The sequence below is a fragment of the Callithrix jacchus genome, chromosome 5 (assembly GCF_049354715.1).
Source record: "Callithrix jacchus isolate 240 chromosome 5, calJac240_pri, whole genome shotgun sequence".
NCBI lineage: Eukaryota > Metazoa > Chordata > Mammalia > Primates > Cebidae > Callithrix > Callithrix jacchus.
Genome location: NC_133506.1, coordinates 71204563 through 71230915, shown reverse-complemented (window position 1 = coordinate 71230915; position 26353 = coordinate 71204563). Strand labels below are relative to the sequence as shown.

General features: G+C 51.8%; 1 protein-coding gene across 1 annotated transcript; it reads left to right on the top strand.

Moving 5' to 3' along the window:
- The first annotated feature begins 945 nt into the window (after nt 1–945).
- On the top strand, nt 946–19054 carry ITGA2B (integrin subunit alpha 2b). Its single transcript, XM_035303039.3, has 30 exons — nt 946–1479; nt 4511–4632; nt 4721–4818; nt 4928–5093; nt 5318–5367; nt 5444–5489; nt 5582–5710; nt 6037–6084; nt 6271–6314; nt 6440–6493; nt 6632–6684; nt 6865–7076; nt 9607–9789; nt 10025–10070; nt 10175–10279; nt 10364–10419; nt 10506–10657; nt 10882–11007; nt 11682–11749; nt 11884–12031; nt 12600–12692; nt 13343–13422; nt 14361–14441; nt 14563–14662; nt 14760–14912; nt 15027–15152; nt 15636–15749; nt 15982–16083; nt 16279–16395; nt 18850–19054. Exons 1-30 carry the CDS (start codon nt 1091–1093, stop codon nt 18907–18909), a joined length of 3321 nt encoding a protein of 1106 aa, XP_035158930.3. The 5' UTR covers nt 946–1090; the 3' UTR covers nt 18910–19054.
- Nucleotides 19055–26353: the final 7299 nt, after the last annotated feature.

Below are 26353 nucleotides of genomic sequence, written 5' to 3'. Positions count from 1 at the left end.
GTTGGTTGAGCAGGATACGGCAATAGTTAAGTTTGGTCAGAAAATAGAAATCAAAAGGAAAATGTGGCTATGGTCCCTTACCCCTAGCAGACCTTAAATCTTCCTGAGAACCTGCTTTTTTGGGAAGGCATGAGTGCCAGTAAGACTTGGCACTCCTCCTCTTTCCGCTTAACCACAGAAAATGACTTTGCCTTTCTGCTCAAAACTCATCTCTTCACTTTGTCACCCTATGTTTGCATCTTCCATCCTTAGTGCGTTTCTATTCAGTCTTTAAGCAACATACGTACGACACGTTGGACTCTTGGGTAGTCTCTAGGGCTGTAGCAAGGAGCCTTGCTCTCAAGGGACTCAATCCTGTGAACAGACCATGTGTAAACAGTGGCTCAATGCTGTGCCTAAGTGTGTTAGCCCCCGTGGCCAGCCTGAGGAGTTGGGAAAGGCTCCCTTAGGCAAAGAACCCAACCAGAATCAAGTCTTAACGGTTAGAAAAGAACTCCGTCACCCAAAAAGGAGTGAGGGCCTACTGAACAGCTAACGCATAATCTCAGAGCTTGTGAGCCAAAATTCCCTGGAATGACTCCACTTTATCCCCAATCTCCTGCCACCTCCACCAAGGTCCACTCACCACCCTGTCCCCAGCACTGACTGCACTGCTGTGACCACATTAAAGTTTGGCTCAAGATGGAGGAGGAGTGAGGAAGCTACTGCGCCAGTATGGCTGGTTGAGGCTGCCCAAGGTCCTAGAAGGAGGAAGTGGGTAAATGCCATATCTAAAAAGATAAAGCAGCCTCAGGTTTTATCAGGGACAGCAGTTTCCTTCTCCTTCCCCAACCTCTGGTCAAGTCACAAAGCACCACAGCTGTATAGCCAGATGGGGGAAGGGAAGAGATTAGAACCTAGCAGGCTATTCTAGACAGGTACAGACTAGTTCACAGTCATGCTATCCCAAGCAGAAAGTGACGATGTCTTGGACTAGCATGGTGGTAGTAGAGATGGGGTAAAGACTCAAGAGACATCATTGAGAGACAGAACCAACAGGACTTGGTAATAAACTAGTCTCAGGAAAAAGGAGGAGTCATGACTTTCAGCCATGAACACCCACACTCTGGGTGGCCTCACCCACTTCCTGGCGATCCTAGCGACCATGAGTCCAGGGGCTACAACCCTTTACTCTGCCCACTGCTCAGCAAGTTACTTCAGTTTCCAGTTTGATAAGAAAAGACTTCCTGTGGAGGAATCTGAAGGGAAGAAGGAGGAGCTGGCCCATTCCTGCCTGGGAGGTTGTGGAAGAAGGAAGATGGCTTTGTGTCCACTGCAAGCCCTTTGGCTTCTAGAATGGGTGCTGCTGCTCTTGGGGCCTTGTGCTTCCCCTCCAGCCTGGGCCTTGAACCTGGACCCAGTGCAGCTCACCTACTATGCAGGCCCCAATGGCAGCCACTTTGGATTTTCACTGGACTTCCACAAGGACAGCCATGGGAGGTGAGCTGTGAGGGCAGTTCGGGTATTGGGATAGAGCAGGACCCCTCTCGTCACTTCTGCTGGGTCTCCAAGTTTCCCATTTGTGATAGCAGTTGAGCCAGGTGACTTCTGGGGCCTATTCAGGTTGATTTCTTGTCAAGAATGATGGGGTCAAGGGGACTGGCTCAGGTGAAGGTGTAAGGGCGGAACACAGGTGGGGCAATGGGCACTGAAACTACAGCAAGAACAAAGGGAAGGCAAGATGCCTTATTTTCCCCCCCAAGGGTCAGTTCTATGAACCACTCCACCTTCAGCACCTTGAAATGCAGAAAGGAGCACACGTCCTAAATTAATTTGCAGAACTAAAGTTGTCTGCCCTGCCCCACCTTGCTTTTCTATTCCATTTCCCTCATCTCCATCAAGGTTATAGGTATTTGAAAAGAAGCAATTGGTCATTAATGGTTAGTATTGATCAGGCTTCAGAATCAAGAGTGCCAAGATTAGAGTCTTGGCCCCTCCTCTTCACAGCATGTATCCTGAGCTACTGTAGAAGACACTGTGCCCAGCTTCATGGGGTGGCAATGGCAGATAGTCTTCAAGTGTCAGCCACTTAGATTTCCTCTGCTGAATAGAGCCCATTCCCTCAAAGTCCGCTCCCAAGTTGGCCCACATACAGTGACTGATCAATTCGAAGTGGGCGAGTGGGGAGGGTGGAGGCGGGGGTGGGAGAGGTGTTTGATAAGGGTCCAGCCCTCTTTCATCAACTCTGACGATTCTTTTCTTTTTCAATTCTGCTCCTTCTGTAATAAATAGGAAATTACTTTTTAAATCTCTCCTCGTTCAATGGTTTATTATCTACTTATATTTTCCAGTCCTTTTTCTTTATTCTTATTATTTTTTTTCATGTTTTCTTTTTTCTCTCTTTTTTTTTTTTTGAGACATAGTTTTGCTCTTGTTGCCCAGGCTGGAGTGCAATGACTCAATCTCAGCTCGCTGCAACCTCCACCTCCCGGATTCAGGCAATTCTCCTGTCTTAGCCTCCTGAGTAGCTAGGATTACAGGCATGTGCCACCATGACTGGCTAATTTTTATATTTTTAGTAGAGATGGGTTTCATCCTGTTGGTCAGGCTGGTCTCAAACTCCTGACCTCAGGTGATCCGCCCACCTTGGCCTCCCAAAGTGCTGGGACGACAGGCATGAGCCACCATGCCCAGCCAACTCTAACAATTCTGAAGCATCATTCTAGCTCCAGAGCTTGTGGGGTGTTGGCAAATATTGTCATTGGGCCTGAATCAGCTCAACTTCTTCCTGTGCCCACTCCTGCTTCTTTCCCCTCCTGTAAGTAGTGATCCCATTGACACTACTTAAACATCCTGCAGGCTAAAACATATATCATAGGCCAGGCACAGAGGCTCACACCTGTAATCCCAACACGTTAGGAGAGCAAGGTAGGAGGATCACTTCAGCTCAGGAGTTCAAGACCAGCCTGGGTGACATAGTGAGACCTCTTTTCTAAATATATATATATATATACACACACACACACACACACACACACACACACACATATATATATATATGTATTTATTTTTTGAGACAGAGTCTTGCTGTTCTCCTGCCTCAGTCTCCTGAGTGGCTGGGGCTCCAGGGATGCACCACTATGCCAGGCTAATTTTGTTTTTTTTTTTTTTCCTTTTCTTTTTTTTAACATCCTGCCATAAAGTCTCTAGCATGCCAGGCTAATTTTAAAAATATTTTTAGCAGAGACAGGGTTTCACCATGTTGGCCAGGCTGGTCTTGAACTGCTGGCCTCAAGTGATCTGCCCACGTTGGCCTCCCAAAGTGCTAGGATTACGGGCGTGAGCCACCGTGCCCAGCCTACAAAAATATTGTTTTTAATTAGCCAAGCATGGTGTTACAGACCTGCAGTCCCAGCTACTCGGGTGGCTGAGGGGAAAGGATCGCTTGCGTCCTGAAAGTCAAGGCCACAGTGAGCCATGATCATGCTACTGCACTCCAGCTGGGCAACAGAATGAGACCCTGTCTCAAAACAAAACGACAAAATTATTTTTAAAAATTATAACATTGAGGCCGGGCATGGTGGCTCAAGCCTGTAATCCCAGCACTTTGGGAGGCCGAGGCGGGTGGATCACGAGGTCAACAGATCGAGACCATCCTGGTCAACATGGTGAAACCCCGTCTCTACTAAAAATACAAAAAATTAGCTGGGCATGGTGGCGCGTGCCTGTAGTCCCAGCTACTCAGGAGGCTGAGGCAGGTGAATTGCCTGAACCCAGGAGGCAGAGGTTGCGGTGAGCAGAGATCGCGGTGAGCTGAGATGGCGCCATTGCACTCCAGCCTGGGTAACAAGAGCGAAACTCCATCTCAAAAAAAAAAAAAAAATTATAACATTGTTTCAAGAGCGTTTGTTATGTGTTTGTCTGAGACCATGCTAACCATCACTCATATTTATTACATTTACTCCTGACAGCATTGATTGGTTGTGAAAACCAGTCATTGGTTGTGAAGTTGGTATTCCTATTGCAGGTATGGCAGAATTGTGATTTAAACCTAGATCTGGTAGTCCTCATCTCTATCAACACACACAAGTAACCCCCGCTTTAGAGATACACTCTACCTTCCCTCATTAAAACCAGCTCTAAAGAGAGAATCTGGTAACAGGCTAGACAGGCGTTCAGGGGATCATGTGAACGCCTGGTTTTTCTTGTGGGTGGAATGATGGAGATAGTGTACAGAGTTTAGGTCTTTTTCAGCAAAGATCTCAAACTCCCGGTGTTCAAATGGTTATATAGTCCCAGCTTTACTCTCAACTCACTGGGTTACTTTAGGCACGAGAGTACCCTCGCTGAGAGTCAGTTTCACTGTCCATAAGATGAAGAAGTATGTCTCGGTGGTCTGTGAAGTGTCACTGAGGAAAGATGGTCCAGTGCCTTCATGCCACATCGCCTTCAGGGCCGTGCCCCCAGCGCAGGCGCCAGGGCCCGGGACACGCCGGAATCTGCGCGGCGCTCACCCAGCTTTCCTGTGCAGAGTGGCCATCGTGGTGGGCGCCCCGCGGACCCTGGGCCCCAGCCAGGAGGAGACGGGCGGCGTGTTCCTGTGCCCCTGGAGGGCCGAGGGCGGCCAGTGCTCCTCGCTGCTCTTTGACCTCCGTGAGTCCCAGGCAAAGAGGGCAAGGGAGGGGCCAGAGGGACGTGGACTGTCCGGCTTCAGCGCCCCACCCCTTCTTGTTCCCTCCAGGTGATGAGACCCGATATGTAGGCTCCCAGACTTTACAAACCTTCAAGGCCTGCCAAGGACTGGGGGCGTCGGTCGTCAGCTGGAGCGACACCATTGTGGTGGGCCCCGCCGTACAGGGCACAGGGAAAGGTCGGGGGCAGGAACACGTGGGGCCGGGATGAGCCCAAGTCTCGCGCCCGTCCCCACTCTTCTGTGGCCTTTCTCCAGGCCTGCGCCCCCTGGCAGCACTGGAACGTCCTAGAAAAGACTGAGGAGGCTGAAAAGACGCCGGTAGGCGGCTGCTTTCTGGCTCAGCCGCAGAGCGGCCGCCGAGCCGAGTATTCCCCGTGTCGCGGAAACACCCTGAGCCGCGTTTACTTGGAAAATGATTTCAGTAAGAGCCCCCCGCGACCTGGCCCCGCCCACTCGCGACGCCCTAGCCCCGCCCTACATCGGATCCTGCCCCCGGCGCCGCAGCCCGGGCTTTAAATCTGGCCTCGCCCCGGGGCCCCGCCGGTCCCAGGACCCGCCCCTGCAGGATCCCTCCCGCCCTCCTCCAGACTCGCGCGCCTCCCTCCACCCCTGCGCTGACTGTCCCCTTCTCCTTGCCTCCCGCAGGCGGGGACCGGCGTTACTGTGAAGCGGGCTTCAGCTCCGTGGTCACTCAGGCAAGTAGGGAGCAAAAGTGGAGTGGGGGCGGCCCGCACACAGGGCCCCCTCTCACCGTCAGGGCTTCCCTTCCAGGCTGGGGAGCTAGTGCTTGGGGCTCCTGGCGGCTATTATTTCTTAGGTACGTGCCCATCCGTACACCTCCCTCCCTTCTCGCGGCCCGGGGAGACCCCCGGTGTCTGGGCCCCACACCCCCTGTTCCTCCCGCACCAGGTCTCCTGTCCCAGGCTCCAATTGCGAATATTTTCTCGAGTTACCGCCCGGGCACCCTTTTGTGGCACGTGTCCTCCCAGAGCTTCTCCTTCGACTCCAGCAACCCAGAGTACTTCGACGGCTACTGGGGTAACACCGCCCTTCCAGACTTCCAGCACCCCAAGGGCCACCGCCCACCTCAGACAGTCAGGTCCTGCCGCTGCGGGAGCCTCCGTGCCCACCCCGGCTGGCCCGCCCACCACCTAGGTCGCTTCCCCGCAAACCGCCCACCTCCCCTGCGCCCACTGCCCCCTTCCGCCGCGGACTGGGCCGGGCTTGATTCGCTCGCTGGCCTCCGTTTTTCCATCTGCACGAAGCAGAGTTGGAGCTGAGTAGCCTTAACTTCCTCCTTGGTTGCCCTCCGCACCCTCCCTGCTTCCTCCCCCTGGAAAGACTAATTTGGGCCGTGTCCTCAGGGTACTCGGTTGCTGTGGGCGACTTCGACGGGGATCTCAATACTACAGGCAAGAAATCCACGTAGTCAGGGCGGGGGCTAGGGAGCCCAGCCCGGGGAGGAGCCCCTCTCTGAAATCTCCCCTGTGTAGGGAAATCTTCCTGCATATGAATCTTCCCTGGGTGCAGAACGGGGAGCGGGAAGTGTGTAGGTTCTAAGGCTCTCATTCCCTGAGCCTGGCTCTCCCTCTCCCCAGAGTATGTCGTCGGTGCCCCTACTAGGAGCTGGACCATGGGAGCCGTGAGTGCCCACCCACTGGGCATCCCGAAGCCCCTTATCCCAGTCCTCTGACCACCCTTTCTCACTTGGAGCGGGAGGCTGCTTTGGGAACAGGAATGATGCTCTCGCCTGCACTGTCCCTGCAGGTGGAAATTTTGGACTCCTACTACCAGAGGCTGCACCGACTGCACGGAGAGCAGGTGGGGGCCAGGTCCCAGTGGGAGTGGCTGGGTGGATGGGGAACTGAGACTTCAGACTATTTCACAGGAGGTGAAGGCCCATTTCTTAGAAAGGATGCTGGTCCAGAGGCGTGAATGATGGTGCTCCTCATCTTGCAGATGGCTTCGTATTTTGGGCACTCAGTGGCTGTCACTGACGTCAACGGGGATGGGTGAGGAGGGACATGCCCCACTCCAACCCAGTTGGGTTGTCAGTTCCCAGAGCTGCCCTTTCCTAGCCCCTACTCTCAGGCGCCCACCGGGGGAACAGGAGAGCAAGGGTGGGGGAGATCTGGCCCTAGCCCCAACATGGCCCTGGTCTAGTCCCATGTAACCACCCATCTGGCCTGCAGGAGGCATGACCTGCTGGTGGGCGCTCCACTGTACATGGAGAGCCGAGCAGACCGAAAACTGGCAGAAGTGGGGCGTGTGTATTTGTTCCTGCAGCCCCGAGGCTCCCAACTGCTGGGTGCCCCCAGCCTCCTGCTGACTGGCACACAGCTCTATGGGCGATTCGGCTCTGCCATCGCACCCCTGGGCGACCTCGACCGGGATGGCTACAATGGTGAGGGAAGAGAGGAAGCATACTTACTGCAGAGGGGTTAACAGCCACACAGAAAGCATGGAGTTGGCCTAGGGCAGCCAGAATCAGGATGGGCTTTCAACATATAAGTATGTATGTGGCTTAGACACATGGCCCGCTGAGGGAGCGCATGCGGGAGATATGGAGGAGACTAACTGGGATGTGTTTGCCTTAATCCAGGCAAGAGACAACAACCACTTGGATGTGGATTTATTCTGGTGGTAGAGTTAGAGATGGGAGTGATTTCACAGATATTTAGAACCTGGATTCTTAGGACTTGCTGGGAGACTGGATGTGGGGCGGAGGGAGAGGTTGGAGTTGGGTGCCTGTGATGCCCTCCACTGTCTGGAACTCAGGCTGTGCAGCCGGTGTTGAGGAGAGGTGGGGGATCAGCAGATTAGCTCTGGACTTGTTGAGCTTGAAGGGCTTGGGTGCTTTAGGTGGAAATATCCAAAGAACAGTTGGGAGTGGCCTCCCCTGCTTCCACAAGAGAGATGTGAATGGGAGACAGGGATTTGGGGAGGGTGGATGAGGTCCTGGGAGCCTGTGAAATGAGAAGAGTCCCAGGATAGGGCCGAGGAGCAAAAGCATTTAGGTGACTCCTACAGATAAGTCTGAAGAGATGGAGGAGCATCTGGAGAGGGAGAAGGGAACCCAGGGGTCTGATATCCCGGGACTCAAGAAAGAGCTGCATTAAACAGCATGCACAGGAGGAAGTGAGTGCCATGGCTCCTGCAGCTGCTGCAAGGTACAATTAGATGGGGCTAGAGAAGAGTCCATGGGTTTTAGCAAGGGGATGCTGGGCAAGATGAGTCACGCCCAGCATGACTCACCTCGATTCCAGCTACTGGGAAACTGAAGCAAGAGAATTGCTTGAACCTGGAAAGTGGAGGTTGCACTGAGCCAAGATCACACCACTACTGCACTGCAGCCTAGGCAACAGAGCAACAGACTTTTTAAAGACTCTGTCTTAAAAAAAAAAAAAAAAGAAAAAGAAAAAAACTAAGAAAGAAAAAGGGGGGGGCAGGTATTAGTGACAGTGACATAAACTGATTCAGGCCAAGGTAGGGTCAGAAGCCAGAATGCAACTGATTAAAGTAAGAATGGAAGTGAAAACTTGGAAGCAGCTAATGTAGACAGCTCTTTCAACAGGTTTGTGGCAAAGAGGAATTTGAGGAGTAGAAAGAAAAAAAAAGAACATGTCTGACTATGAGAGGAAAAAGAGAAAAGGTGATCACAGAAAAGGGATACAGGTCAAAAGAAGATTATTTCAATGTGGAAGAACGTGGAGTAGGTTGAATGTGGAGGAAAATGATATTGTGGGGAAATGTGGGGTTGAGCTGGCGGAGGGTCCCTGTGATGCCTCGGGGGTGGGAGGGTGACTGGCCAGGTGTCAGTGTTAAGGAGGGAAACCTCTTCCAGGGTCAAATGGGGAAAGGGGAAAGAAAGTCAGTGTGGGATTATAGCATAACAGTGGCTGCCTCTCTTCCTGAAGTAAGATGATGTCACTTGCTGAAGGGAGTGGACGGCTGGGAGCTTGTCGGAATGGAGAAGGTTAGAAATAGATGCTAGATGGCCAGGCATGGTGGCTCATGCTTGGAATCCCAGCACTTTGGGAGGCCCAGGCAGGAGGATCCCTTGAGCCTAGGAGTTTGAGACCAGCCTGGGCAACATAAGGAGATCTTGCCTCTACAGAAAACGTTTTAAGTTAGCTAGGCATAGTGGCTGTAGTCCCAACTGCTTGGGAGGCTGAGGTAGGAGGATTGCTTTAGTCCAGAAGGTTGAGGCTGCAGTAAGCCATGTCGAACCTCTGCACTCCAGCCTGAATGATAGCTCAAGACCCTATCTTAAAAATAAAAAATTTTTTACTTGGTATATTCTCAGGAGTTATGGGTAATAAATAAATAAATAAATATTAAAAAATTTGAAAAGGGGGCCTGGGCGCAGTGGCTCACACTTGTAATCCCAGCACTTTGGGAGGCCAAGGTGGGCAGATCACTTGTGGTCAGGAGTTCGAGACCAGCCTGACCAACGTGGTAAAACCCCGCCTCTACTAAAAATACAAAAATTAGCCACATGTGGCGGTTCACGCCTGTAATCCCACCTACTGGAGAGGCTGAGGCATGAGAATCACTTGAAGAGGGGAGGCAAAAGTTGTAGTGAGCCAAGATCACACCACTACTCTCCAGCCTGGGCTACAGAGTGAGACTCAATCTAAAAAAAAAAAAAAATTAGAAAAGGGCATAATGATGCTGAATTTTCAGGATTAAATGAAATATAGTCAATATACTTTCCTCAATAGACAGTGAGAGTTGTCGCTGTTTTTATAACAATCCGACTTGTCAGGTCTCTCTCACACCTGATTGTCACCTCCTGGGGGGCAGGGCAGTGTCTTCTTCACCCAGACTTTGCACCCCTTTCCTGATCTCCTGCGATGTACTCAGGGAAGTTTTACAGTCATCGAGGGAGACTGAATAACAAGCAGCCACTCCCTTTCTGTTACTCCTTCCAGACGTTGCAGTGGCTGCCCCCTACGGGGGTCCCAGTGGCCGTGGCCAAGTGCTGGTGTTCCTGGGTCAGAGTGAGGGGCTGAGCTCACGTCCCTCCCAGGTCCTGGACAGCCCCTTCCCCACAGGTTCTGCCTTTGGCTTCTCCCTTCGAGGTGCCGTAGACATTGATGACAATGGATACCCAGGTAACCTGGACTGCCTCCAGCTAGAAATGCCCAAGAAAGGCCCTTGGACATTCGCTGGAAGTGCCGAGAGATACGGCCAGGGGCTCATGCCTGGCCTGGTGTCCCACTACGGGATGCCAGAGGGGCCAGGTCAAAGCTCCAGTGGGGGAGGTGGTGTGGGGAACCCCTGGGAAGGAGATGAGGATCCCATGCCCTCTCTAACGGCCGATTCTGACCCCTTCCCTGATGTCTGTAGACCTGATCGTGGGAGCTTACGGGGCTAGCCAGGTGGCTGTGTACAGGTGAGCGCTGGCTCCAGGGGCAGGATGGGCGAGGCCCGTGCCATCAGAGGCCAGGCCAGGAGGAGCCATAGTGCCAAGACTACCCCACCACCCCATCCCATCAGAGCCCAGCCAGTGGTGAAGGCCTCTGTCCAGCTACTGGTGCAAGATTCACTGAATCCTGCTGTGAAGAGCTGTGTCCTACCCCAGACCAAGACACCCGTGAGCTGGTGAGGAGGCGGAGGGCGTGGGCCTTGATGGACCTGGGACCTCAGAAAGGCCGCAGCCCCTGAGCCCCACTTATGTCATTGCAGCTTCAACATCCAGATATGTGTTGGAGCCACCGGACACAACATTCCTCAAAAGCTGTGTGAGTGGTGTGGAGGGGGAGGAGGGGGGCTTGGACTCCCCAGAGGCTGACCAGGGAGCTCCTGACTCTTCCATTTGCCCTGTCAGACCTAAATGCTGAGCTGCAGCTGGATCGGCAGAAGCCCCGCCAGGGCCGGCGGGTGCTACTGCTGGATTCTCAACAGGCGGGCACCACCCTAAACCTGGACCTGAGCGGAAGGCACAGCCCCATCTGCCAAACCACCATGGCCTTCCTTCGAGTACGCCCAGGCAGGGATTGGCGGGGCTGGGTGTGTAGAGCTCACCTGCTGGACTTGTTCATCCAGCCCTGGGGCATTGAGCTGGGTGCTGTGAGTCCGGGGATGGTCAGGACACGGCACCTACTGGCCAGGAGAAGGTGGGATGTGCATGGCAGCATTCCATGCCCAACATGGTGAAATCCCATCTCTACTAAAAGATGGCCTGATTCTTGCTCCCATCCTAGGATGAGGCAGACTTCCGGGACAAGCTGAGCCCCATTGTGCTCAGCCTCAACGTGTCCCTGCCCTCCAAGGAGGCTGGAATAGCCCCTGCTGTCATGCTGCATGGAGACACCCACGTGCAGGAGCAGGTAGGGACAGGGACAGGCAGGGACAGGCAAGAGAGGTGCAGGACCCCTGACAGCAAGTCAGGATTAGGGTTAGTGCCATGTCATACTGTGAACCCCAAAACCTCAATGTCATTCCAAATCCTAATGAAAACCTCAAAATCTGGCCAGTCACAGTGGCTCACACCTCTAATCCCAGCACTTAAGGAGGCCGAGGAAGGCAGATCACCTGAGGTCAGAAGTTCAAGACCAGCCTGCCCAACATGGTGAAATCCCATCTCTACTAAAAATAAAAAAATTAGCCACGTGTGATGACACATGCCCATAATTCCAGCTACTTGGGAGGCTGAGGCAGGATAGTCACTTGAACCTGGGAGGCTTGCAGTGAGCAGAGATTGTGCCACTGCATTCCAGCCTAGGTGTCAGAGTGAGACTGTCTCAAAAAAAAAAAAAAAAACCCTCAAAATCCCAGTATCTCCTAAGCTCTGATGTAAATTGATAAACGCCAAAATTATCCCAAACCTCCAAATAAACCCCAGAGCCCTGATACCATCTCCAAACTCCCTTTTCGGCCTCAGATCTTCTTACTCCGTAAGCCCCTATGTGAACCCCCAAGCTCACTGTTTTCCTAACCCTGATGTAATCCCCAAACCTCACATGTCCCCAGCTTACTCACACACCCCAATGTGCCCCTCTAGACGAGAATCATCCTGGACTGCGGGGAAGATGACGTGTGTGTGCCCCAGCTTCAGCTCACTGCCAACATGTGAGGAGGCCTCCCACTCTGCCCAACCCTGGCCCTTTCTGCCCGTCATACCCACTCCCCACCTGAGTCGCCCTCTCCTCCCAGGCCCTGGGCCTGGACCCAGGGTCCCTGGCTTCATTCCTCTTTCCCCACAGGACCGGCTCCCCACTCCTAGTTGGAGCAGATAACGTCCTGGAGCTGCAGATGGACGCAGCCAACAAGGGCGAGGGGGCCTATGAAGCAGAGCTCACTGTGCACCTGCCCCAGGGGGCCCACTACATGCGGGCCCTCAGCAACGTCGAGGTGAGGCCCCCACCCTGGAGCAGTACCTGGGACCTGGGGGAGTGCTGCAGCCTCGGCTCTCTCATCTCCCTCCCTGAGAGTCCCTCTTCTCTCTTGCTTTGCTGTCAAAGATCTAATGTATTATTTTTTTAATTTGGAAAAGGAATCCTTGCTAATGGCACAGAATTCCAGAACTCTACTATAAAAACCAGAAAAACAAAAAAGGCTTAGGAACCAAATGTTAACAGGAACCTCTGTTCACCTGTGGTGGATTTCCTTCCAGTCTTTTTCTCAATATTGACCGGCACTCACATAAGTATATATTTATTTTTTATGTTTGTTAATGAAGTTTATAATAATGGGGACATACTCTAATGTTTTGTGTTTTTTATTTTCAAAATGAAAATTCATGAAAAGTAATAGTGCTACAGCAATGCATACACTAGCATGTGACAGTCCCCTGAGATCTCACCCCAAGAAACCTGCCTCCCTGCCTTGGCACACAAATCTCTCCAGACCTTCCAAGGGAGCTTAAATATATATATGATGCTCTGTAACCAACTTCTTTCTTGGGACTGCCTTCCTGAAGGGCTTTGAGAGACTCATCTGTAATCAGAAGAAGGAGAATGAGACCAGCGTGGTACTGTGTGAGCTGGGCAACCCCATGAAGAAGAACGCTCAGGTGAGGCTGCTGGGTCATGGTGCCAAGTCTCCACTGGGGACTCATGAACAACCAGATTTTAGGGGTGAGGTTTTAGAGCCATAGTTCTGGGCCAGAACCTTGGTCCTCACACCCCCTTGCCACATGTCCTTGGGTGAATGACTTTCCCTCTCTGAGCCCCTTTACCCAGTGGGCTTCCGAGTAAAATAGAAATAATAATGGTGACCTGCTGGGTGCAGTGGCTCATTCCTGTAATCCCAGCACTTTGGGAGGTCAAGGTGGGCGGATCACCTGAGGTTGGGAGTTCGAGACCAGCCTGGCCAATATAGTGAAACCCCCCCATCTCTACTAAAAATACAAAAATTAACTGGTTGTGGTGGGAGGCGCCTGTAATTCCAGCTACTTGGGAGGCTGAGGCAAGATAATCGCTTGAACCTGGGAGGTGGAGGTTGCAGTGAGCCAAGATCATGCCACTGCACTTCAGTCTAGGCGACAGTGTGAGACCTGCACTCCAGTCTAGGCGACAGTGTGAGACTCCATCTTGAAAAAAAAAAGAAAAAGAAAAAAATACTCATGGTGATGTTGGAGGGTGAGGACTGGAGTCCATGTTCAGGGCAGGGCTCCCTGAAGTGGGCATTTGGTCATCGATCTTGGCTCTCCTTGTCTCCCAGATAGGAATCGCGATGTTATTGAGTGTGGGGAATCTGGAAGAGGCTGTAGAGTCTGTGTCCTTCCAGCTGCAGATCCGGAGGTACTGACCTGGCAAGCACGCCTACCCACCTCCTTCCCCTGTCTGACCCCAAGCAGAGCCCCTCAGGTCCCTTCCATACAGAAGGGTCTTTCGAGGATGGGTACATTGACTCACACCTGTAATCCCAGCACTTTGAGAGGCCGAGGCAGGCGGATCACTGGCGAACAGGAGTTGGAGACCAACCTGGCCAACATGGTGGAACCCCATCTCTACTAAAAATACAAAAATTAAGGGGCCGGGCGCTGTGGCTCAAGCCTGTAATCCCAGCACTTTGGGAGGCCGAGGTGGGTGGATCACGAGGTCAAGAGATCGAGACCATCCTGGTCAACATGGTGAAACCCCGTCTCTACTAAAAATACAAAAATTAGCTGGGCATGGTGGCATGTGCCTGTAATCCCAGCTACTCAGGAGGCTGAGGCAGAAGAATTGCCTGAACCCAGGAGGTGGAGGTTGCGGTGAGTGAAGATCACGCCATTGCACTCCAGCCTGGGTAACAAGAGCGAAACTCCGTCTCAAAAAAAAAAAAAAAATATATATATATATATATATATATATATACACAAAAATTAGCATGGCGTGGTGGTGTGTGCCTACAATCCCAGCTACTCAGGAAGCTGAGGCAGGAGAATCACTTGAACCGAACCCAGGAGGTGGAGGTTGTGGTGAGCCGAGACTGGGCTACTGCACTCCAGCCTGGGTGACAGAGTGAGACTCCATCTCAAAAAAAGGGTCTTTTGAGAAAGCCCGGTTCCCTTTCTTCCTCAGAGACTGTGTCTGAGTCTTAGAGCCCTACAGGAAGTTCTTTCTCAAGTCTCACTCAGTGTGGCATGCTGTTTGTATAATTAGTTCTCTCGGAACTCTAAAATTCTGGCCTCATCCCCAGAGAGTCACTGGGCTGGTGTCCATGGCCCGGTTTCTCCTCATCCCCTCCCCTCTAGCAAGAACAGCCAGAATCCAAACAGCAAGATGGTGCTGCTGGAGGTGCCAGTCTGGGCAGAGGCCCAAGTGGAGCTTCGAGGGTGAGAGGCCAGGGGTGGAGAAGGGAGGTGGCAGAAGGGCTCTAAACTCCAGGGGGCGCTGGGGACCCCAACAGTCCAGTCAGGCCATTACACTCTCTCTGGGGGTCTTGGGCACCTGTAGGAACTCCTTTCCAGCCTCCCTGGTGCTGGCGGCAGAAGAAGGTGATAAGGAGCAGAACAGCTTGGTCAGCTGGGGACCCAAAGTGGAGCACACCTATGAGGTAGGGAAGCGCCTCGCGTCCTGGGCTGGGCTGCATGGGTCCTCAGAGCCGTGGGTGAGGCGCCCAGCTCCTGCACCCTGTCACCACCACCTGCCAGCTCCACAACAATGGCCCTGGGACTGTGAAAGGCCTTCGCCTCCGCATCCACCTCCCTGGGCAGTCCCAGCCCTCAGACCTGCTCTACATCCTGGATCTACAGCCCCAGGGGGGCCTTCAGTGCTCCCCACAGCCTCCCATCAACCCCCTCCAGGTGAGAGCTGGGTGGAAGAAAGAGCTGTGAGGGGGGGCCCAGACTAGCCACTAGGCACCTCTGTGGGCTGGGGTCTGGGGAGACCTGGGCCTGATAGCTCCTTTGCCCCACCAGGTGGACTGGGGGCTGCCCACCACCAGCCCCTCCTCCATCCACCCGGCCCATCACAAGCGGGATCGCAGACAGATCGTCCTACCAGAGCCTGGGCAGCCCTCAAGGCTTCAGGATCCCATTCTCGTGGTGAGCAGGCTCTCTGGTCTCCAGCAGGGCCTCCCCGGGGCCAAGGGGCAGAGGGGATGGGAGGAGGGTGAGGAGTCCAGGTGTGTTGTGAGCCTCTGTGGGTCATGCTTGGTCCCAGGGAACACTTCAAGTGAAAGTGTAGGAGCATGCCGGCTTGTGTCTGAGGGGAGCTGGGAGACAGCAGCATTTTTTTAAAGCTTTCCAGTACATTAAGTAAAATAAAAACAATGCAAGGTCATCATAGATCTGGGCATTGCGCTAGGGGAGATGACCCCTCCCTGCATCTCTGGGACTATGTGAGCAAGCCCGTGGAGAGATGGCATGCAAAGCTTGGTTCCAAGGCCCTTCCTGATGGGAAGGCCACCGCTTCCTGAACCCCCAGCCCCCTCTGCTTTGGGTCCAGGGGGTAAGGGGGTGAGGGAGTGATGGGATGATGGGGTGATGGGCCAGGACAAGCTGGGGACTGACGACGCCTCTCCTCAGAGCTGCGACTCAGAGACCTGTACTGTGGTGGAGTGTGACCTGCAGGAGATGGCGCGCGGGCAGCGGGCCATGGTCACCATACTGGCCTTCCTGTGGCTCCCCAGCCTCCGCCAGGTGGGGCATGTGTGGGGGGCGGGGCGGGGCCTTCTAGGTGGGGACCACTTTGCTCTGGGGAGGGGCGGGGGCTTGGTGTGGGAGGACAGGAGGAGAGCAAAGGTTTACTTTGGGGGATTGCAGCGGGATTAGGCCAGAGGCAGGGCTTCCCTGCCAGGAGTATGGGGCCTGGACTCCTGCAACCAATAGGCCTCTTGTGGGTGTAAATGGCTTTCAACCCCAACCCGTCCAGAGGCCACTGGATCAGTTTGTGCTGCAGTCGCACGCATGGTTCAACGTGTCCTCCCTCCCCTACGCTGTGCCCCCGCTCAGCCTGCCCCGAGGGGAAGCTCAGGTGAGTGTGGGGGTATGGAGCAGAGACCAGACCTGCAGAGACCACACCTGACTAAACCATTGTCCCCTAGTCAGTGCCCAGCCAGGAGGGTCTGAGGGGTGGTTGGGTGTGGCTGGAGGTCACCAGCCCGAGGTTTGAGTCTTCGTGAAGGGCAGGTGTCAAGGTGACTGAGGAGACGCGTGGGTTTGCCCCCAGGTTCGGACTCAGCTGCTCCGGGCCTTGGAGGAGAGGGCCATTCCGATCTGGTGGGTGCTGGTAGGCGTGCTGGGTGGCCTGCTGCTGCTCACCCTCCTTGTTCTGGCCATGTGGAAGGTGAGGTGTGAAGGATGGTGGAGTCCCCAGTGGGGCACAGGGAGTCAAGGAGAGAGGGTGGCCCACCCAAGTGGGTGATCCAGGGACCAGGGATCTATGTCTCGGCTGGGTGCGGTGGCCCACACCTGTAATCCCAGCACTTTGGGAGGCCGAGGTGGGCAGATCACCTGAGGTCAGGAATTCAAGACCAACCTGGCCAACATGGCAAAACCCTGTCTCTACTAAAAATACCAAAATTAGCCAAGCATGGTGATAAATGCCTGTAATCTTAGTTACTTGGGAGGCTGAGGCAGTAGAATCACATGAACCTGAGAGGCAGAGGTTGCGGTGAGCCAAGATCACTTGACTGCACTCTAGCCTGGGCGACAGAGCAAGCCTCCATCTCAACAACAACAACAACAAAAAAGACCAAAAAAAAGATAAAATAAACAAAAATATCATTCTCCAGGGAACCCTTACAGGCACATAGCCCTGGAAAGGATAGCACCTGGAATTCTGAAGCCTTTAGACACCCCCACCACCAGGAGGAGTCAGAGAGTTTAGAGGGTATAGAGGGTGTAAGTCCTGCTTCAGGAAAATCTGGCTGCTCCCAGGGAAAAGACACACATCCTCCTAGCCCTGTCCTTCCCCTTGAGTGATGCAAGAGGCCCAAGGACTGGTCTAGACTCTACTCCTCCCTTCCTATGTGGCTCTGGAGGGTCACTTGCTCCTCTGCACCTGGAGACGTGCTCAAGCCCTGGGGAGACATGGTGCTTTTAGGGAAATCACACCCTGGACCCACAGTAATCAACTCCATATCATCATAGGATTGAGCCATGGAGACACAAACTTCAGTATAAGAAAAATTCCAGGTGGGGACCCGGTGCGGTGGAGTGTTTGGGACCAGCCTGGGCAACATAGCGAGACCCCATCTCTTTTCTTTTTTTTTTTTTTTTTTAAGATGGGGTTTCACCATGATGGCCAGGCTGGTCTTGAACTCCTGACCTCAGGTGATCCACCCACCTCGGCCTCCCAAAGTGCTAAGATTACAGGTGTGAGCCACCACGCCCAGCCTCTCTTCTTCTCCTTCTCCTTCTTCTTCTTCTTTTTTTGAGACGGAGTTTCGCCCTTGTTACCCAGGCTGGAGTGCAATGGTGCGATCTCGGCTCACCGCAACCTCCGCCTCCTGGGTTCAGGCAATTCTCCTGCCTCAGCCTCCCGAGTAGCTGGGATTACAGGCATGCACCACCATGCCCAGCTAATTTTTTGTATCTGTAGTAGAGACGGGGTTTCACCATTTTGACCAGGATGGTCTCGATCTGTTGACCTCGTGATCCACCCGCCTCGGCCTCCCAGAGTGCTGGGATTACAGGCTTGAGCCAGCGTGCCCAGCCCTTCTTTTTTTTTTTTAAGAGGGGTTTTCACCATATTGGTCAGGTTGGTCTCAAACTCCTGACCTCAGGTAATCCACCTGCCTCAGCCTCTCAAAGTGCTGGGATTATAGGTGTAAGCCACCGAGCTCAGCTAAGACCCCATCTCTACAAAAAAAAAATTTTAATTAGGTGTGGTAGTCCACACCTGTAGTCCCAGCACTTGGGAGGCTAGGGGGTGATAGGACTGCCTGGGTGACAGAGCAAGAGCCTGTCTCTAAATATAAAATAAAAAAATTTCAGCCGGGCGCGGTGGCTCACGCCTATAATCCCAGCACTTTGGGAGGCTGAGGCGGGTGGATCACGAAGTCAAGAGATCGAGACCATCCTGGTCAACATGGCGAAACCCCGTCTCTACTAAAAATACAAAAATTAGCTGGGCATGGTGGTGTGCGCCCGTAGTCCCAGCTACTCAGGAGGCTGAGGCAGGAGAATTGCTTGAACCCAGAAGGCGGAGGTTGCGGTGAGCTGAGATCCTGCCATTGCACTCCAGTCTGGGTAACAACAGCGAAACTCTGTCTCAAAAAAAAAAAAATTTTTTTTCAGAGGCCGGACATAGTTGTTCATACATGTAATCCCAGCACTTTGGGAGACCAAGGCAGGCAGATTACCTGAGGTCAGGAGTTTTGAGACCAGCCTGGCCAACATGGCGAAACCTCATGAAACTGTCTCTACTAAAAATTAGCCAGGCGTGGTGGCACACGCCTGTAAACCCTCAGGAGGCTGAAGCATGAGAATTGTTTGAACTCAGGAGGTGGAGGCTGCATTGAGCTGAGATTGAACCACTGCACTCCAGCGTGGGTGACAGAGTGAGACTCCGTCTAAAAAAAAAGAGAGAAAAAGAAAAAACTCAGGGGAAATAAAAACTGAACAATTTGTTCCATGCATTATCTCTAAATGTCAAAAGGCATCCATTTGTGAGTACAGTGGGGTTCGAGTTCTGTGCTGGTCCAGGGAGGTCCTCGTGGCTAGCATACTTCCTCACATGTGCTCTGGGGCCTACAGATCATCTCTCTACCCTGACCCTGGCCCTGTGCACCCCCAGGTTGGCTTCTTCAAGCGGAAACGGCCACCCCTGGAAGAAGATGATGAAGAGGAGGAGTGATGGTGCAGCCTGTCCTCTGTTCTAGCCGGAAAGCTTTGGGATGGAGCTGTTCTGGAGGGCCTCGTGGTGTCACTCCCCTCCTGACAAAGCTGGGCCACCCCCTCCTGCTGCCTAATAAAGAGGCTGAGCCCAATGCTGATGCCAATAATAGCTGAAGGGGCTGCTTCCTTTTGGGGCCAGAGGAGAGGGGACCAAAGGAATGTTTGGGACAGGGACCTAGGGCTGGTGGAAGTGTGAGCAGAGAGGGTCTCTGCTAGGAAAAGTTTGCAAATCGCTCTTTGGGGAGTGTCAGGGAATACGGAGTTGGGGTGGCAGGTGTAAGGGAAAACAGGGAGAAAGGATGGCAGGACCTCAAGGAAGATGGGAGGGGGATAAACATGTCTGGCGGCGGGTAAGATGGAGGTGGGAGCACCAGAGAAGGAAGGCTGTGTCCCTCGTGGGCAGCTTGATTGATTGATTGATAGTTTATATTTTTTGAGACAAAGTCTTGCTCTGTCACCCAGGCTGCAGTGCAGTGGCTCAATCTTGGCTCACTACAACCTCTGCCTCCTAGGTCCAAGACATTCTCCTACCTCAGCCTCCTGAGTAGCTGGGATTACACGTGCCCACCACCATGCCCAACTAATTTTTGGATTTTTAGTAGGGACGGGGTTTGACCACACTGGCCAGGCTGGTCTCATCTACTAACCTCAGATGATCTGCCCGCCTCATCCTCCCAAAGTGCTGGGATTACACCCACCATGCCCGGCCTTATTTATTTATTTTTGAGACAGAGTCTCACTCTTGCCCAGGCTGGAGTGCTGTGGCGCAATATTGGCTCACTGCAACCTCCACCTCGCAGGTTCAAGCAATTCTCCTGCCTTAGCCTCCCAAGTAGATGGGATTACAGGCACGCCACCATGCCCAGCTAATTGTATTTTTAGTAGAGATGGGGTTTCACCATGTTGGCCAGGCTGGTCTTGAACTCCTGGCCTCAGGTGATCCACCCACCTCAGCCTCCCAAAGTGCTGGGATTATAGGGGTGAGCCACCCTGCCCAGCCAGGGCAGCTTTAAATATTGTATTTGTTACAATTTCAGAGAGGTAAATTTCACAATGACCTGAGGCTTGGAAAAATGACACCTTCTCCCTGCCTTGCTATTAAAAAAAACAACCCTTTAAAGCTGTTTGGAGTGAGAAGGGGCAGAGGGAGGCTGGCTCAGCTGTTGCCTGAGGAAGGCAGTGTCATGCCAGGAAGGAGAAAGCATACCTCGTTGCTGCCGTCCCTTCTTCCCCACCAAGAAGGGCCTTCAGCCAGGAAAGAGGATGAGGATGGAAGATAGCTCTCCAGCTTCGGTGAGTGGGTGGAGGTGAGCGGCGGAGGTGGGGAGGTCTCCCTGGAGTCCTGCAGGGTTTGTTCATTCTCAGGTTCAATAAATATTTTTTGGCCAGGCATGGTGGTTCATGCCTATAATCCTAGCATTTTGGGAGGCTGAGGCAGGAGAATCACTTGAGCCCGGGAGTTGTTGGCTACAGTGAGCTATGATCATACCATTGCACTCCAGCCTGAGCAACAGAGAAAGACCCTGTCTCTAAAAAATAAAAATTGGCTGGGCACAGTAGCTCACACCTGTAATCCCAGCACTTTAGGAGGCCAAGGTGGGCGGATCACCTGAGGTCAGGAGTTCAAGACTAGCCTGGCCAACATAGTGAAACCCCTTCTCTACTAAAAATACAAAAAATTAGCTGGATGTGGTAGCAGGTGCCTGTAATCCCAGCTATTCAGGAGGCTGAGACAGGAGAATCGATTGAACCCGGGAGGTGGAGGTTGCAGTGAGCTGAGATTGTACCATTGCACTCCAGCCTGGGGAACAAGAGCCAAACTCTGTCTTAAAAATTAAAAGTTACAGCCGGGTGCGGTGGCTCATGCCTATAATCCCAGCACTTTCGAGGCCGAGGCAGGTGGATCATGAGGTCAAGAGATCGAGACCATCCTGGTCAACGAGGTGAAACCCCGTCTCTACTAAAAATACAAAAATTAGCTGGGCATGGTGGTGCACGCCTGTAGTCCCAGCTACTTGGGAGGCTAAGGCAGGAGAATTGCTTGAACCCAGAAGGCGGAGGTTGCGATGAGCCAAGATCGTGCCATTGCATTTCAGTCTGGGTAACAACAGTGAAACTTCGTCTTGAAAAGAAAAAAAAATTAAAAGTTACTAGCTAGGTGTGGTGGTGTGTGCCTGTAGACCCAGGTACTCAGGAGGCTGAGGGAGTTGGATTGCTGGAGCCCTGGAGGTCCAGGCTGCCATGAGCCTTGACCTACACTCCAGCCTGGGTGACAGACTGAGACCCTGGCTCAAAAAAAAATTTTTTTTTAATTAAAAATATAAACATGGCCGGGCGCGGTGGCTCACACCTACAATCCCAGCACTTTGGGAGGCCGAGGAGGCTGGATCACGAGGTCAAGAGATCAAGACCATCCTGGTCAACAAGGTGAAACCCCGTCTCTACTAAAAATACAAAAATTAGCTGGGCATGGTGGTGCACGCCTGTAGTCCCAGCTACTCGGGAGGCTGAGGCAGGAGAATCGCTTGAACCCAGGAGATGGAGGTTGTGGTGAGCCGAGATTGCACAATTGCACTCCAGTCTGGGTAACAAGAGCAAAACTCCATCTCAAAAAAAAAAAAATATATATATATATATATATAAAATGTATAATATATGTACATTATACATTATATATATTATGTATAATGTATATATAGTATATCATATATGTGTATATATAATGTATATATATATATACATTATATATTATATATATATAAACATTTGGCCGGGTGTGGTGGCTCATGCCTGTAATCCCAGCACTTTGGGAGGCCAAGGCAGGCAGATCATGAGGTCAGAAGTTTGAGACATCCTGGCCAACATGGTGAAAGCTTGTCTCTCCAAAAAAAAAAAAAAAATTAGCTGGGCATGGTGGCAGGTGCCTGTAATCCCAGCTACTTTGGAGGCTGAGGCAGGAGAATCACTTGAACCCAGGAGACGGAGGTTGCAGTAAACCGAGATCATGCCACTGCGCTCCAGCCTGGGTGACAGTGCGAGACTTTGTCTCAAAAAAAAAGAATTTAAAAAATATATATAAATATTCATGGAGCACCTTACCACGTGCCTATTCCAGTGCTGGGATGAAGCAGTGAACAAAGCAAAGTCCCTGTCCTGGAACTTACATTTCAGAGGTAAAAAGTGAACAAATAAATAAATGTACGGTCAGTGGCAGTCAGTGCTGTGAGTGACAATAAAGGGGAGGAGAGAGTGATAGATTGTATGTGGGTGGCCAGACACGGTGGCTCACGCCTGTAATCCCAGCATTTGGGAGGCTGAGGCATGTGGATCACCTGAGGTCAGAAGTTGGAGACCAACCTAGCCAACATGGAGAAAGCGCATCTCTACTAAAAATACAAAAATTAGCTGGGCATGATGGTGGCACATGCCTGTAATCCCAGCTACTTGGGAGGCTGAGACAGGAGAATCACTTGAACCCAGGAGGTGGAGGCTGCCATGAGCCAAGATCATACCTCTGCACTCCAGCCTGGCAACAGAGCGTGACTCCATCTCAAAAAAAAAAAAAAGTATGTGGGAGTTTGGAGGGGTGCTGACCTTTTAGGTAGGTTGGTCAGGGAAGGCCTCTCTGATGAGATAAGCAGGGAACCGAATGACTGAGCCATGCAGTTGCCAGTGAAAAGGCCCTGAGGTAGGAGCTGGCTTAGTGTGTTCAAAAAAAGCAAGGAGGCCCATGTGGCTGGAAACAGGTGGGTGAGGGTCCAGGAGATGGGAAATGGGGGCAGGAACACCCTGAGGCCATGGGGAGGACTTTGGACTTGACACGAAGTGCTGGGGGAAGCCATTGATGAACAACACAACAGCAGGAGCCATTGGTGTTTGATTTTACCCAAAGGTGTAAATAGTAAATTCTGAAAAGAATATTTTGACATTCATGCATGGCAAGTTTCAGGAACAGGTTTCTATTTGGGTGACTGTATGCATTTAAGAAAAGATTAAGCCTTGATCCTTGAGCACCAGTCAAATTGCCTCCTCATTCTGTCACTGCAGTTGGATGACTCCAGACAACTTATCTTGATCAGGCAAAGCGTTTGGCATTTGTCCTTATAGATAAGACATAAATGTGAGCTGGATCATAGAGAGTCGGATTTAGAACTGAACAATTCTGATGAAGCTGAAGGAGATCTCTATGAAGCTCCATCCTGGCCCTGGGCTGCCCAGCATTGTCATGAGTCCCTTGAATGGAGGCAGAGGAAGCCACCCTTCACCTGGCAGATGGCTGCTGTCTGGGAGGGAGCTCCAATACAATGGGTGACTGAAGCAGATTCAAGGCATCCTTGACAGATTGCAAAGTTGGGTGGTAACCAGCAACATGAAATTCACCAGGGATGAGTGCTAAGTCCTGTGTTGAGGTTCCAAAATATTGGTTACATAAGAATAGTACTGGGAAATCTGGTGAGATGGAAATTTTCTGTTGAAAAGAGAGAAATAGAGAAATGAAAGTGAGAAGGCTGGGGGAAAGATAGAAAGGAGACAGATACACTGGCAGTTTTCATTCTGTCCAAGAGCTTACAATCATTTCCCCCAAATCAGAGGACCCAACCAGGAGGGGAGCCTGCTGTTTTCTGGGAAATGGAGTCCTTGTCTTAGGTATCCAGTACCCTCCTGGCCACCATATTGTGAGAAAGAGAAGGTGACAAACTAGAGAGAACCAGGGAAGGGACACCAGATAAGGATTTGGCCAGGTGGAAACTGATTGATGATGAAATTTATTCCAGAAATATTGAACTGGAAGGAAAGAAAGGTTGGCTGGGACTAGGGCAAGCCAATAGCCATCCTCAAATATGGGGTTAAATGGCTGAAGACAAAGGAGAGACCCAGTTTATCATTCTTGAAGCCAGAACCAGAACCACGGAGAATCACCAACTGGTGGAAGAGAAAGGCTGCTGCCAGCCCTGGAAACACTCCTTAGCCATTAGCCCTGCCCAGCAATGGATCATATTACCTGGGTACAGGTGAATCCCCACCATACCCTGGGCCAACAATAGCATTTATTACGCCCCTGCTCCTGTCAGGCTTGTGCTAGACTCTTTACGTCATTATTTGGTCATTACACCTCATTTAGGCGTTATAGCAACCCTATGAGGTAGAGATTATGACAACTCTCATTTTAAAGGAAGACTGAGGATCAGAAGGCTGAGTAACTTGCCAATGGCTTAATAAGAGACTTAGGGCCAGGCACTGTGGCTCATGCCTATAATCTAAGCACTGTAGGAGGCTGAGGCATTCGGAGCACCTGAGGTCACAAGTTCGAGACCAGCCTAGCCAACACAGTGAAACCCCGTCTCCACTAAAAATACAAAAATTAGCAGAGCATGGTGGCAGCCGCCTGTAATCCCAGCTTCTTGGGAGGCTGAGGCATGAGAATCTCTTGAACCTGGGAGGTGGAGGCTGCAGTAAGCCAAGCTTGCACCATTGCACTCCAGCCTGGGTGACAGCGAAAGATTTGATCTCGATGATCAGTAGCTGCAACACTAGAAAGATAGCAGAGGAAGAGCAAAGAAAAATTTCTTTGGCTCCAGAAAATCTCCTGACAAAGAGGACGGCTCACCAAGCTCTCAAAGCCACCAGGCAAAGCAGGCAGTTGTGGCAAAGGAGCAGAGGAAAGGAAGAGGGCCCAGGTTTAAGTGACTGGAATCATTCCTTCATGATTCCTGGAGGCAGAAACATGACAAGGTGTGACTCAGACAACTAGAAGTGAAACCTCATGCCTTGGAATTGCCAGATGAACATTCCTTGGCCTTTGTTGCATCGAAATTGATGGTGAGAGTTTAGTGGTGCAGAGAACCATTGCAAGACTTTGCCTAAAGAAAATTTTTAGTGGTGTCTTTGTAAATGTCACCGCCCAGAACCTAAAATGCTGCGTATAGCGGAACCTTACATGACCTGGCGATTTCCAAATCTAAAGTCTGAAATGTGGACAAGCCAAGATCAAGAATGAGACCATCCCTCTGACAGATAAGACCACGATGAGGAGCACCTGGGGAAGTTTGGTGTCATTTGCTTGGAAGACCTCATTCATGAAATTGCCTTCCCAGGGAAGCATTTCCAGGGGATCTTATGGTTCTTGCATCTTTTCCTCCTCCAGTGGCCCATCATGCTACAAAAAATAGAGTGGGCTTCCTCAAGGAGATCGGCACACCTGGGGATTGAGGTGAACGCATCAATTAGCTCATCTGCCAGCTGAACTAGACCCAGGTGCCAAACTGCAGTAAATTTTTATCTATGAAGTGGAAGCATATGTTTTTGTTTTTTGGAGAATTTTTATCAAGTATCTTCAGAGAAGATTATTTCCTGCTTTATCTTCAAAAACTGGAAAGAGTAAAAGAAAAGACAGTAGCTTATGTTTATAGCAAGCACCTCTCATCACAGTCCATTCCAAGGAAAAATATCAGTGTTTTCTTTTCTTTTTTTGAGACAGAATCTCCCTCTGTCTCCGGGCTGGAGTGCAGTGGCACCATCCCAGCTCAACTGCAACCTCCGCCTCCCGGGTTCAAGTGAATCTTCTGCCTCAGCCTCCCAAGTAGCTGGGATTACGGGCATCCGTCATCACACAGCTAATTTTTGTATTTTTAGTACAGACGGTTTTTCACCGTGTTGGCCAGGCTGGACAGCGTTTTCTTCACTGGCTGCCGCCTCATCTGAAATCAGCACATTCCATGGAGGAAGGAGTCCTGCTTTGTTGCACCTTCTATCCTAGGGTTTCATGTTGGTAAATGAGTAACTCTAGCATTTGTACAAGGCTCCCTAAGACTCCTGCAGCAGTCGACCAAGCCCAGGGACATAATTGAATCTGGAGATTCCTGGGGCCTTGTTCTGAAAAAGACCTGAAATACACATAGGAAGAAAGGCCCAAAAATAAACGCTCACTTGTCGCTACAAAAAAAAAAAAAAAAGTTACTGTAGCCGTAAAAAATAAAAAGAAAGAAAGAAAGAAGACACTTAGGAGGGACAGGAGGTCATGCTGTCTCCCTAGCACAGCCTGGGTGTTTTGCCCGGAGAAGGGGGCCATCGAGCAGGGAGTTCTTACACTTTTCTGAGACTTTCATGACCGTGCTTCTTGAGAGTGTGTTGTAAGCAATAGTCACTCCCCACCTACACAAAAAAATTTTTTTGCACCAAATTCTGGGGACTCTCGAATCCCAAGAACACGAATGATGGGATCCTAATCGCAACACTCCCTTGCAGCCCAGAGTCTGGGAGCGCAGAGCCGGGGCTGCAGGGTGGGCCGAAGGTGGGCAGTACTGCGGGGCGGCGGGCGGAGCCGGGCCTGGAGGGGGCGGTGCCGGGGGGGCCGCGGTGTGGCGCGCCGCCTGCAGGGGGCGCCGGCGGCGGCTCCGGGCGGA

Coding starts and splice junctions, on each gene's coding strand:
- ITGA2B (XM_035303039.3), top strand. CDS start 1,091: ATGAACACCCACACTCTGGGTGGCCTCACCCACTTCCTGGCGATCCTA. Junction 14,442..14,562: donor GCCCAAGTGGAGCTTCGAGG/GTGAGAGGCCAG, acceptor GGGCACCTGTAG/GAACTCCTTTCCAGCCTCCC. Junction 16,084..16,278: donor TGCCCCGAGGGGAAGCTCAG/GTGAGTGTGGGG, acceptor GTTTGCCCCCAG/GTTCGGACTCAGCTGCTCCG.